The sequence below is a fragment of the Trifolium pratense genome, linkage group LG4 (assembly GCF_020283565.1).
Source record: "Trifolium pratense cultivar HEN17-A07 linkage group LG4, ARS_RC_1.1, whole genome shotgun sequence".
Taxonomy (NCBI): Eukaryota; Viridiplantae; Streptophyta; class Magnoliopsida; order Fabales; family Fabaceae; genus Trifolium; species Trifolium pratense.
This window is the reverse complement of record NC_060062.1, coordinates 55,680,597-55,694,067: the sequence shown is the minus strand read 5'-3', so window position 1 is coordinate 55,694,067 and position 13,471 is coordinate 55,680,597. Positions and strand designations below refer to the sequence as shown.

At 34.8% G+C, this 13,471-nt stretch overlaps 2 protein-coding genes across 3 annotated transcripts; both read left to right on the top strand.

The window, feature by feature from the left end:
• Positions 1 to 3,005: 3,005 nt before the first annotated feature.
• LOC123922965 lies at positions 3,006 to 4,604 on the top strand. The gene is made up of 4 exons (XM_045975620.1): positions 3,006 to 3,135; positions 3,376 to 3,603; positions 3,689 to 3,819; positions 4,545 to 4,604. Exons 1-4 carry the CDS (start codon positions 3,006 to 3,008, stop codon positions 4,602 to 4,604), a joined length of 549 nt encoding a protein of 182 aa, XP_045831576.1.
• Positions 4,605 to 6,269: 1,665 nt separating this feature from the next.
• LOC123924786 (phosphatidylinositol-glycan biosynthesis class X protein-like) lies at positions 6,270 to 13,121 on the top strand. Of its 2 annotated transcripts, XM_045977756.1 has the most exons (6): positions 6,270 to 6,316; positions 6,517 to 6,686; positions 8,217 to 8,328; positions 11,465 to 11,855; positions 11,979 to 12,136; positions 12,709 to 13,121. In XM_045977756.1, exons 3-6 carry the CDS (start codon positions 8,224 to 8,226, stop codon positions 12,997 to 12,999), a joined length of 945 nt encoding a protein of 314 aa, XP_045833712.1. In that variant the 5' UTR covers positions 6,270 to 6,316; positions 6,517 to 6,686; positions 8,217 to 8,223; the 3' UTR covers positions 13,000 to 13,121. The 2 variants fall into 2 exon arrangements, with proteins under 2 accessions (XP_045833712.1, XP_045833713.1); XM_045977757.1 differs by lacking the exon at positions 6,270 to 6,316 and having other exon boundaries at positions 6,347 to 6,714.
• Positions 13,122 to 13,471: the final 350 nt, after the last annotated feature.

Here is a 13,471-nt window from a genome sequence, read left to right as displayed (position 1 = left end):
ACAAAATTAGAGAAAATGATTTGTTTAATACTCAAATTAAAATAAAAAGTAAATATATGAACGTAATTTAAGAGATAGTTTAAGCGTTTCTAATTTAAAAGAGGTGAAATCTAATTTTTAGTATAAGCGAGGCGGGTTCGAGGACGGGTACGGGGTGGGTATCAATGTACCCATTACCCGCCCCAAATCCATCTTTTGAAATCGGGGAAAACCCAAATCCGAACCCAATTAACTCGGGTTTTCCCCGTCAAAGCGGATATGGTTTGGGTGGGTACCCACGGGTATGGGTTTTATTGACATGCCTAAGAGCAAGACAAGCGAAATTTCAAAGTTTTGCAAGTTTGTGGAGGATATGAAGGTAGTGAATGTAACACCCCGAACTAACTACCCTTAAAAACGTGATCTTAAAAACTTTTTAAAGATAAGTAGCCGGAGCGCTACGGAAAAACATTTTTAAAAACGATCGTGCACATGACACGAAACGTCGCAGCGGAAAACATAACATAAAGGATTTTCAAAACAATGAACATAATAGTTCAAAAGATAATTCATTGACATAAAACATAAGTTAAGATGTTCACATCGATATACGACGGAATACAAACGATCCCCGACTCGATGTTACAACATACCAGAGCACTAATATACATCACAACCAAACTAAACTTAACAAAGCTATACAAAGGTAGCCTACACTAGCTCCTCACCAAAAGTGCTCCACACCAAAACGATCTACAGCTAAAGCTCGATCGAAACCTCGACCTGAATACCTGAACCCCCAAAGGTCCAGCACATAACAAATAGGTAGAGAGTTAGTAAACATAATCACATACATACGAATATAGAAACACACCTATATTCAACCTATCACGTATTACTAACTCACACACATGCCTCAATAAGCAATACACCAGATAACACATACTCACAAATACACAACCAGATAGTTTCACGTCGTTTCGGACAACACAAGAACTCACGTAACACATAACACATAATTGCACATTTACTCAAATGCGACTAATGCCAAACATTCAATGTTATGCCAACCTAGACACGACTAATGCATGTGGTACCATCTTCTTTATCAAGGAACTTACCATTGATATTCTTCTTTATTGGACAAGTCCAATATCCTTCTTTATCAGACAAGTCTGATATCCCTAAGTAATGCATGAATTTATGAATGCCATGCATTTACCAAACATATGATAATCACTTAGCACGAAGCTACTGCTCACTACATGGATAACATAATCCATTAAACTTCTTTATCAGACAAACTGATATTCTTCTTTATCGGACGACCCGATATACAAACATACATATACTTCTTTGACATTTTATATAAATGCCATCACACAACACAATTATTAAACATATAATAATTCCAAACCAAAACGAAACCAAATACACGGATACACACACTTCACAAACATTAACAAAAATTGCTGTCACAGAGCTGTTCGCTGAGCGAAGCCGTAGCGAACCCGTAGCGAACAACATCAGAGGGTGACAGGTACATAGCGAACAGGTAGCGAACTCGTAGCGAACTATTCGCTGAGCGAACAGGTAGCGAACCACACCAGAAAATATCTGTTCTTGAGTTTCTAAGGCGGTTTAACATTCAAATCCATCCAAAATACATTATAACATGTTATAAATGCATAACAAGTGATCAATCATGTATATACCATACATATATACATGTATTAACATTCAAAAACACCAAAACACATCACACATACAAAATCATGTCAATTTCTTGCAAAATAAGCAAAGTTGCATAAACATGCAAAACCATCATCAAACATATACATATTCCCTCCTAGATGTTCATTAAGCATACTAAGATGAAAAGACATGTTTATGATAAAGAAACTTCACCCAAACCCCAAAGAAATTGGATGAGAGAGTTTAGGAATGGAGGCTAGACACCTCCCCTCTCTTGGATCACCCAAGCTTATGCTTAACCACTCTCACCTTGGATTGAATGATGATTCTTGCCTCTAAATCTCTTCTCCTTGCTCGTGTTCTTCTCCTTGCTCTCCTAGGGTTCTTGCTTCTAAGCTCACAACCTTCAACTTCTCATGAAATGAATTATGAAACTATTCATTGGTTTGACTTGCTATATATACTACTCTCCAATGGTCATGAACCAAGCCCAATAGCCTAAGCCCATTAAGCTCTATCACACGCCCAAGCCCACTAACACGACAAAGGTTTCGCTCACAAACTTATGTTCGCGATAAATAATTATAGGTCGCGTAAATAAATATTTAACACTAACCCAAAATATAAGCACATATATAAAATATCGATTTACTAAAAAATCGGGTCGTTACAGTGAATGTGCTGGTTTTGGGGAAGAAGTTCTCTTAGTTCAGTGTTGATGGTATAATGCCATGAGCAGATTAGACAGATTTTTGGTTTCAGAAGGTTTTATATCAATGAATGGCATTATGGGTCAATGGATAGGTGATCGTGATATTTCAAGATCAAAATACATAGGAATCAATCAAGCGTAGAAGACATAGGAATCAATTGGTGGCTCTAACTCTAAGATATGGTGATAATTGGGTTCAAGGAGTCAATGATGCAAGTGCTTTGTAAAAACATTTTTCTCAAAGAATTTTACGGATGATTAGGTGGGTTGGCCACTTCATTCAGGCGTTCACTTTAATTCTTTGATTAAAGAGGAAAATATTCAGCTTATGGTACCTTTCACCATTGACGAAGTTTGTGATGTTATTTGGAGTTGTGATGGAAATAAATGTCCAGACCTGATGGTTTTAATTTTAATGTGTTGAAGGTGTGTTAGGAAACGTTCAAAGTTGATATTATGGGATTCTTTCATGAGTTTCATAGAAAATTTTGTTTTACCTAATTCATTTACTACTTCATTTTTGTCACTTATCCTAAAATTAAAAGGACAATCCTCGAGCTTTAACGGATGCATTTACAAGATTCTTTCAAAAGTTTTAGCAGCAAGATTAAAAAAGGTTATGGGTCATTTGATTTTCACTTGTCAATTTGCTTTCCTTCCTAATAGGCAGATATTTGATGGAGTGCTTGTGGTCAATGAACTCATTGATCTGGCTAAAAGAAGCAAAGAAAAAATCCTTGATGTTGAAAGTTGACTTTGAGACATTACCAAAAAAAAAAAGTTGACTTTGAGGATGTCAATTGGAACTATTTAGAGTATATGAGGACTCGTGTGGGGTTTGTGGAAGTTTGGTTGAAATGGATCAGAGTTTATGTGCTCAATAGGTCCATGTCATTTTTGGTTAATGAGGAGCCCAACATAAGACTTTTTAGTAGGCAAACATTTGAGACAAGGCAATCCTTTATATCATTTTCTTTTCTTAATAACAGCTGAAGGTCTAGAGGATTTAATACAACCTGCTATTGATTTAAGCAATTATGATGGCTTTAAAGTTAGTGATGATTTGCAGTTTCATATGTTACAGTTTGCAGATGATACAATTATTGTTATTGTTATTGATGATAGTTGGAACAATGTGTGGGCAATAAAAATGGTGTTATGTAGTTTTGAACTTGTCTCCAGTTTGAAAGTTAACTTCTTCATGAGCAAGTTATATGGTATTAATTTTTATGATATAAATTTTTGGTTGCAGCGTCGTCTTTTTTGCATTGTGACATGGATTCAATCCTTTTCACTTCTTAGGTATCCCAGCTGGCGCTAATCGTAGAAGAAAGTCTACATGGAATTCTATTGTTGATATTGTGCGAAAGAGACTAAGTAGGTGGAATGGTCGTCGTTTATCTATTGGAGGAAGAGTAATTGTCATTAATTCGGTACTCTCTAGCTTACCACATTGTTTTTTTTTTCTTTTTTTTTTAATGCTCTGGTGTGTGTTTCAAAAGAATTAGTGACATTCAACATAATTTTTTGTGGGGAGGACGTTCAGAGGGAAGGGAAATTTGTTGGTTCGGTTAGGATATAATATGTTTACCTAAGATAGAGGTAGTTTAGATGTCAAGAATTTAGAGCCTTTTCAATTTAGCTTTATTGAGCAAGTGAAAGTCGAGATGCTGAATGAGAATAACGCTATTTAGTATGATTTATTGTCTCATAGATAAAGATCAATGGATGCTTGTGTTTTGCATGATGATACCCTGGTGAATAATGCAAAGTTTTCATTATGGTGGAGGAGCATATTGTCCATTGGTAGCAACTCAAATTCTTTATGGTTTGCTGCTAATATATAGGAGATGGTCTTGTCATTAATTTTTGGAAGGAAAAATGGTTAGGTATGCTTGCTCGAAAGGATGCTTTTCCGATTTTATTCGACAAATCGACGACAAAGAATGTTGTTATTGCTAAGATGGAACGTGGTAATTAAGATGGGTTTGGGAGTGCAAATGGACAGATTTTTTGTTGACAACAGAAACCGCAACAGAGGAGGATTTGCTTGGTAGATGTCGGATCGACTTTGGAGAGTAAGTATAGGAGGGAATGAATATCAGAAAAGTCAGGCTCGTACGTGGTAAATTCGACATATTGTTTCTTTCAATCGCAGACTATTATAGAGGCTATTGATGAGGATATACTCTTTGAGCTAGTCATAAGTTATGGATGAATAACGTACAACTTCAAAGGTGAATATTTTTGGTTGGCTCTTATTAGCGAAACTACCAACAAGAGGGGTTTTGGCCAACTAGGGAATCAATGATAATCCTCATGAATTAGCTTGTGCTTTCTATTTTATGGAGGTAGAAAACACAACCACCTTTTCTTTACTTGTTCTTTTACAAAGAAGGTGTGGGTAATATTTTCAAATGCTATATTTAGATGGCAACATTCAATGTAATTGGGTCTTTGACAAATGGCAAAAACAAATGTAAAGGTTAGACATTTAATTTGGATGACAACTGAGAAATAATATTATGTTTAGCGGAGACTTAGGGAATGTGTTGCAAGTGGCGGATCACAACATAATTTATTTTTCTTGGTATTGGTTCTTAGTCCATGTAGGGATTAATTCCCCTTTTATTTTTTTGATTTGTGTAATCATCTTTTAGCTTACCTCAATGGTATCTAAAATGATTCGTGAATTGTAAATGTTGAGTACAATACACCTTATCTTATATTCATTATAATTCATTTTTTGCTTAAATGATGCCCAAAATTTAAACTAATTTTAACTAGCATCAAATAATTTGTTTAACGTTGAGTTTTATACCCACATTAAAAGAATCGTCAGAGGAGAAACTCCATAATAAGAGTCGATTTCCAATTATTATTTTTTACATAGTTTCACAAATACTAATTTTTTTTTTTTTTTTGTGTGGAGGTTTAGTAGCTAAAAATTTCACCTTCTTTGTTGTTTAAATGTGATAGGGTATTTTCTCTCTGCTACCGCCGCAACTTGCTTTTTTTTCTTGGTTTATCAATAAGAGAGGTGGTTTAGGATCAATTTTGATCCGGAATCATCCATCTTTGATTGTTTTTTATTTCTTTTTATTTAAATAAGTGATATCCACATATTTTTTAGGTTTTATTTGAGTTTTTTCTTTTGTGATTTTTTTTTCATTCGGTGTTGTTTTAATCTCGTCTTAGTGCGGAGTTTGTTTTTTTATTTCCCGCCGTAGTACGGTGTTTGTCCCGTCTTTGTACGGTGTTTGTTTGTTCATATTTACAGGTTTGCTTCAATCAAAATTCAGTACAGATTGAATGATTTTAGCATCATCAACGTTAAAGATCTGAAAATATGATTATTCCAGACATTTGAAGGTTGTAATATCAATTGTAGGCTTTGTGATAAACACTAGGCCCGTTTTATGCTATTAACTCGGATGATGTGAGCCTGTTTGCAGATTCATCCTTATTAGTTTTTAGCGAAATTGAATATGTGATTATTTTGATTGATGTATTCCTTATGAATTTGAATGAATGAATATGTATAAAAAAATTGACAAAAGAAACTAAATTATTTTGATAGCTTCTCTCTTGCCGGGCCTAATTTTTTACTTTTTTCTCCTTGAGTTGTCTTCTTCCTCTACCCGTCGAGGGTGATTTTAGGAACTTTTTTCCTTGTTTTTAATCAAAATAAGTGATTTTCACGTAGATTTTTTATATTTGCTTTCTCTTGTATTTCTGAGTCGTCCGATTGCAGGGTTGTGTTGACCATCATCTTGGTTCGACGTTGTTTGATTTTTCGTCTTATTGCAATGTTTATTTATTTAATATTAAAATATCAATTCAATCAATTGTAGATTCAATCAATAATTTGAGAATCAACGGTTATGCTCCTGTTGCAATTATGTTCAATTCCCAGGTCCACTATCAGATGTATGCCACGTGACAAATAAAAATTCAACGGTTTAGATTTAACATCTGAAAAACAGCATTTGTTGAATAAAATAAAAAATAAAAAATAGAGAAACAAAGTTACTTCCTGCAAAAAAAATTAAATCTTTGTCCTCTTCATAGTTGTTGATTCTCCAAAAAAAAATTCTCATTCTTCGCTCTTGATTCTTACAATTCAACAGCAGAATATTCTGATTCTCAACCACAATCCCTAAGCAACGGTAAGGAAGCAAGATATCGAAAAGCAACGGTGATTCAGAGAGATAGCGACGGCGATTTGTATCATCAATTCTAAATCGAATTGTAGCAAAAAGCTCAAGTAACTCCGATTCAATTCTACAACACTCTCAATGTAAGTGGCTACGTCGTTTTTGTTAAGAGTTAAGCTGCATTAGATTCTATTTCTTTTCATTTTTTATCTATCAAAATTACACTTTTTTGCCGTTTGTTTTTGCTACTATTCAGTATATTGAATTGAAATGGATTTAATTAAGTTTAGGTTTTAAGAGAGTATAATTATAATTATTCAACATATAGGAGAATTGTATAATTTAACCATTTATTTATTAAGGAATGTGAGTGTAATTTACCAAAGGTCGTAGTTTTAAAATTGTGTTCTTTAAATATATTTTTGATGTCCAGTGAATTTAGCTCAGTTGACAGGAACATTGCATTATATATGCAGGGGGCTGGGGTTCGAACCCCGATCATCCCACTTATCTACCTTTTAAGGGTGAAATTTCTAGCCAGCAGGCTACTTGACCAAAAATATTATATATATATATATATATATATATATATATATATATATATATATATATATAGGGAGTGTATCCAGTGAGAACTGATAATTATTATGAGAAATGAGAACTATTACAAATGACCGTCAGATTTAATTGACGCATCGGATTAAAATTCTCACACTCACTTAAAACCTCATGTGATCTTATTTGTGAAGATTGAAAAATCTTCCAATATATAATCTTTCCTAATTTATTAAGTTATTAATGCAGGTACTGCATCTCATATTAACACAAATAGAGCATTATTAGGAACGAGAATTGTCAATAACTTACTAATGTGTAATTTGCAGACCATCGTTGTTGTTATGCACGTATAGTTATATCACAGACGAAAACTCAAAATTATGATGCAGAACACGTATACATCACAGGCAAAAACTCAAAAATGATGTGTGCAATATTAGAAAAGTCAATGGTAGAAAAAATGTTTTGAGTTTTCCATCAATCAATAGTGCTCCTTTTAATGAGCTATAAGGTCTTAATCTCACTAAATAGTACAAGATAAACCAATGTAAGATAAAATGAAAAATAGCTATGTTGAGTAGATATGTAAATCACTAATTCCATCTAATAACAAAAAGAATAATCATTCCAAAGTCAAAATTGAATTCTTCATTGGGGAGGGAGGGTTCCTGCATTTTTCTATTTGTGTTAGCATGATATCATATACATTACCTTGCGTTAATAACTTAACAAATTAGGAAAGAATTTATGAATAAAATAGGAAAGATTATATATAGAAGGATTTTTCAATCTTCAAAAATAAGATCACATGAGGTTTTAAGTGGGTGTGAGAATTTTAATCTGATACGTCAATTAAATCTAATGGTTATTATTAATAGTTATCAGTTCTCATAATAATTATCAGTTCTCACCGGATACACTCCCTATATATATATATATATATATATATATATATATATATATATATATATATATATATATATATATATATATATATATGTTTTTGCTCTTGCTATGTTACCATCTAAGATGTGTGACAAAAATAGGGTTTGATTTAATCATTGAGATATTTCATGTATGTTTGATCTTTCGTTGCTGCTAATCTGTTTTTACAGATTCTAAATGATAACTAGGCGATTTATTCAACTCTGCATCTATTTGTTAGTCGGGAGTTCATTTATATGGTCAACTGGAAATTGTTCGATCGGTGATTCAGCATCAAGTCAGGTTAGTAAAATATTTGTTTGTGGATGATTGATCATATGTGCTGTGTTTGATACCTAGGTTTTCAATTATATTTACAAAGAAAGTTTATCTGAACAATGCTACAATTATACTCAAAAAAAGTAGAAAACAAAAGATAGAATTACTTCTTAACATTTTGGGTTTCGGTAAGTGTCCTGAAACTGCTAAAATAACAGCACATGGATCTCATTTCCTGAAGCATAATGTGCAAGTTCCTTGTTACTTAGAATCCTTAGTTTGAAACATTCATTTCTGTCGTGCCTCGCATTGGTGACAGTGTGAAGCAAGGGATCTGTATGAGCAGAGATGGTCAATGTCGTTACTGTTAATGTTTGTAATGTATCCTATCAATTGACATGTGTTTCAACAAAAGGAATAATGAATCTGTAGAACCCTTCGAATGTCAAACTACAACTCTTCTCTGCGTGATGAACTTTTGTTATTCTTGTTGAAATGACTTCTTTCAAAATGAGCATAGGTCTAGCACCACAACTAATGTACCATTCATGTTCCTCATCAATTTTCCCCATAGTAAGTCACACAAATTTTAGTGTTTGCAAAGATGGAAAGGACACTAAACATGTGATTCATGGTTGTGGACTGTGGTAGGGGAAATAGCATCAAGGGAAGGGTATAAGAAGTATCGTAGTAGTGACCATTCCCAAACACTAAACAAACAAACATTGTTGTGCATACTTTTTAAGCCAACCAAAAAATAAACCTAATGTCGCACTAAGAATGATGCGTTATACAAGACAAAGAAAAGGCTTGGTTACTCTTATTGATGGTGTGCATATTTTTTGTAAATTATTGGTATATGCAATGTATGTTACAATTCCATTTGTAAATTATTGATGGTGTGTGCATACTTTATTATGTGAGTCTTGAATATTCATTTTCTGCATTCCCATTGTTCTAGTTAGCTGGTTTCTTACACATGTTCTCTTTTTTGCCACTGTACTAGACCATGTTCGCATGACTCCCTTCATTTAACTGATTATTTTTCTTGGCTTATTGTTCCCAACTCATAACACTCCCCAATGCCCCCCTTCATTCTTCTTTTTTACACTCACATTAATAGAAAGTGAAGGTATCATAGAGAGAGTGAAACTGTTATTCTGTTTGATGAAATGGATCTTGATTACATAATGAACTCGGGGGAAAGTATATTTATCCCTACTCAATTGTGCTGAATCTGCACAGTTAGTTACAGATGCAGTTACTATTAAGGCCTTGTTTGGCTATTACTAAACTAAGCTAAAGCTAGCTGATGTTCTATACTACACTCTAATATGTAACAGCCCGGGCCCCTTTTCTACGTATTTAGTAGGCAATCCCGGCTGTCACTTCACGATCTTCTCCACCCCCTCTCTAGTGGAGTTTTTGCCTTCCGTGGGAATCGAACCACGTACCCTGGGGTTCAAATACGTGTTCAATCCATTCCCACTACCAATGAGCTACGTAGCCCAATTGGTAGTGGGAATGGATTGAACACGTATTTGAACCCCATGGTACGTGGTTCGATTCCCACGGAAGGCAAAAACTCCACTAGAGAGGGGTGGAGAAGATCGTGAGGTGACAGCCGGGATTGCCTACTAAATACGTAGAAAAGGGGCCCGGGCTGTTACAAAAAAAGGCGCCTTTTTTGTAACAGCCCCCGGGCCCCATCTTGGCGATCCCGGAGCCGCCACCTCACGACCTTCTCCACCCCCCTCTCTAGTGGAGTTTTTGCCTTCCGTGGGAATCGAACCATGTACCCTGGGGTTCAAGTACATGTTCAATCCATTCCCACTACCAATTACGTGGTTCGATTCCCACGAAAGGCAAAAACTCCACTAGAGAGGGGGTGGAGAAGGTCGTGAAGTAAAGCACCGGGATCGCCATGATGGGGCCCGGGGGCTGTTACAAAAAAGGCGCCTTTTTTTGTAACAGCCCCCGGGCCCCATCATGGCGATCCCGGTGCTTTACCTCACGACCTTCTCCACCCCCCTCTCTAGTGGAGTTTTTGCCTTTCGTGGGAATCGAACCACATACCCTGGGGTTCAAGTACGTGTTCAATCCATTCCCACTACCAATTGAGCTTTAATTGGTAGTGGGAATGGATTGAACACGTACTTGAACCCCAGGGTACGTGGTTCGATTCTCACGAAAGGCAAAAACTCCACTAGAGAGGGGGGTGGAGAAGGTCGTGAGGTAAAGCACCGGGATCGCCATGATGGGGCCCGGGGGCTGTTACATAATACGCATAACCAAAAGAGATCTTTCAGTTTTATATTCTTTTTTTTGGTCTAGTAGCCTAGTGGCTAGAAATTCCACCTTAAAGGTGAATAAGTGGAGTGTCCGGGGTTCGAACCCCGACTCCTGCATAATATATGTGATGTCCCTACCAACTGAGCTCTGCTCACGGGGACAAATCAGTTTTATATTTTATTCACCCCTGCTTGCAATTTTGTAAAGCTATATATTTTCTTATATGATTGAAGGGTATACTGGTGATTGGTTGTTTTTCTGCTAGTCCTTGAATCTGTTGTGTTCAACTTGTCAAATACATTAAATGTACCTAAGATTGCAGCTAGCTAGCAGCACCATACATTATATTATATACTGATTGCGCGTATCATAGTTTGATATTCTCATCTATAAACTAGTTGGGAGTAGGACATAAATAATCAATTTAGATATTAACAGGTCTGACAACCTTGCTGCATTATTTGCGTTGCTTTTGGAGGGACATTGCATCCTACAGTTTGTTTTTCATCTCAAGAAAATAAAATTTCAGCTTTATATTTTGCATTGTTCGATAGACCATACCTATATATAGATCCTTAGTTCTGTGCAAATCCACATAAGGATGAAAGTTTGGATGCCAGTGCTCTTTGATACCTTTGCACTGCACTAGCCTTTATATAAAAAATAAAAAAAATATAATAAAATAAAAAAATAAGGATGAACGTTTGGATGTCAGTGCTCTTTGATACCTTTGGATAATATTGCATTCTTGCCTAATCGTAGCATAAATTTGACCGTTCTCATAACAGAAGTACTTCCATATAAAGTCCCCCCCCCCCCCTTTGTCCTGTTTAAACTTGTTGAATAATATCTTTCATTTTCATTTCAGGTGGTTGATTCCCCAAATCCAAGCTCTATTAGTAGAAATGATAAAGCTTTTTCTCCTACGAAGCAATATATGATGCAGTCTTATTATGACAGATATACCAGCTTACATGATTCAGATTTTGAAAATTTCATTTCTCAAGAAGTCACTTCTAGTCTGTGTGAAGTGCTTCCAGAAAACCATAATTCGGTGTTAAGATTGTCAGTTCTAAGACGTGATCTTGTTGGTGAAGGTTCTCATCGCCGTGTCTCTACATTAATAAAATTACAAACCCAACAGTTGAAGTCTTTGTCTGAACTTTTAAGCTACTCATGTGAGTTCATAGTTATTGAAAGATTGCCTTCTGGAGTTTTTGCTGATCCATTTGAATTACAGCATCTTGCTCAACGTGGTGGTAAGTACTATTAATCTGCTTTTCTGATTAAAAATAAAGTAGGAAGTGGAAAAGAAGTTTCCTATTTTTACATTAAAGAACATCTCCGTATTTCTTCCAAACCATAACACACTTTTATTGCAGTGTTCAATGATATAGCTGTGTTTGGCGATACAAATCTGGAGCTGCCTTCGTTCTTGTCAAATCGTTCTGCTGTTGAAATCCACTTAGATGTTGATCCAACTACATTGCTACAGCCAACTGATTTCAGCATAGAGTTTCCTTTGCATGCACGATATCAAGTAAAGCTGTTATACTTCAATTTTTTTCTTAAAGCCATTTTTAGCTAAGCCTGCCCGTTACATTTTTTTAATCTAATGTTCTGCAAAGGTAGTAGATATGTACAATTTGAAGGCACTATCATCTAAGAATAAATCACCATTTTATTCCCTAAAGTTGCAACAATTAGTCGATTTGGTCTATGAAATTAACAAAATTTACAAGTAACTTGTGAAATTGAAAATCTCCGGTAACATTAGTCCTTCTAGGTCGGTTAATTTAATGCCTAGAATTGTCTCGAATAGACTACTATGATTGAATATTTTTCATTTTAGCAGTTGTTTTGAAATTTTGTTACTTTCATAGGCAAAATTGCACGACACTTATAATTTCAGCGACTATGTTGGCAATTCAAATCATCACCTTATGATAATTACTTCATCTAGAGATCATGATATGATTATCTGCAAATTGCACCGCTTAATATTTTAGTGTCTAAGCGTTATTAAAAAGTCATGTTGATATAAATCAATTTTTAAGAATCTACCAGGTACATTGCAGTATGCCTTCCCTTTTTTTCACTCTTCTTTTGCAGCCTCTGAATGAAAGTGGCTACTCAATAGTTGAATTTGGTGCACCGGATATGTTATTGCGCTGCAGCACAAAGGAAAAGGCGCAAAACAGCAATTGCTTGTTCAAATTGAAAAATGATGATGCCAATCTGTATAATGTTGGTCTTGTTTGGAGAATTCCATCCGGAAAAAAGGCACATTCTGATCTTGTCTCTACCGTTACGTTTCTTATAGCTTTCTTATCAATTCTTGTAATTTTGGTAACATCATTGCAATATTTTAATAGCAGAGTGAGGAAAGATTTGAAACAATAGTAAAAGAGTTTTATTAGTGCAGCTTTGGCTTCAGTGGTTCTACACATTCAGTATTTGTTGTATTTAAGTATATTTTCTCATCAGTCAAGAAAAAGAATTTGCTTGGATTTTTCACCGCATAACCACAATTCTTCCTGAATTTCTACCACATGTTAAGAAAGCATATGTAGAACATTTGTTTGAAACTTGTGCTTTCAACTTTTTAAACATTAAATTTTTTATATTATTAAATGCAAAATTTTATATTTATGTACATTATCATATGTCCTAAGAGCAAATATTAACACGACTTTAATATAATAGTTTGATAATATGATTAAATATATTTTTAGTCTTTCTAATTATACCAACTTTCATATTTAGTCCCATAAAATTTTCTTCGAACTTTGGTCCTCTAAATTTTTTGTTTTATATTTTAGTCCCTATTTTTTACAAAAGTTTTGCATATCATGTTCTAAAAGACTTTTTATGA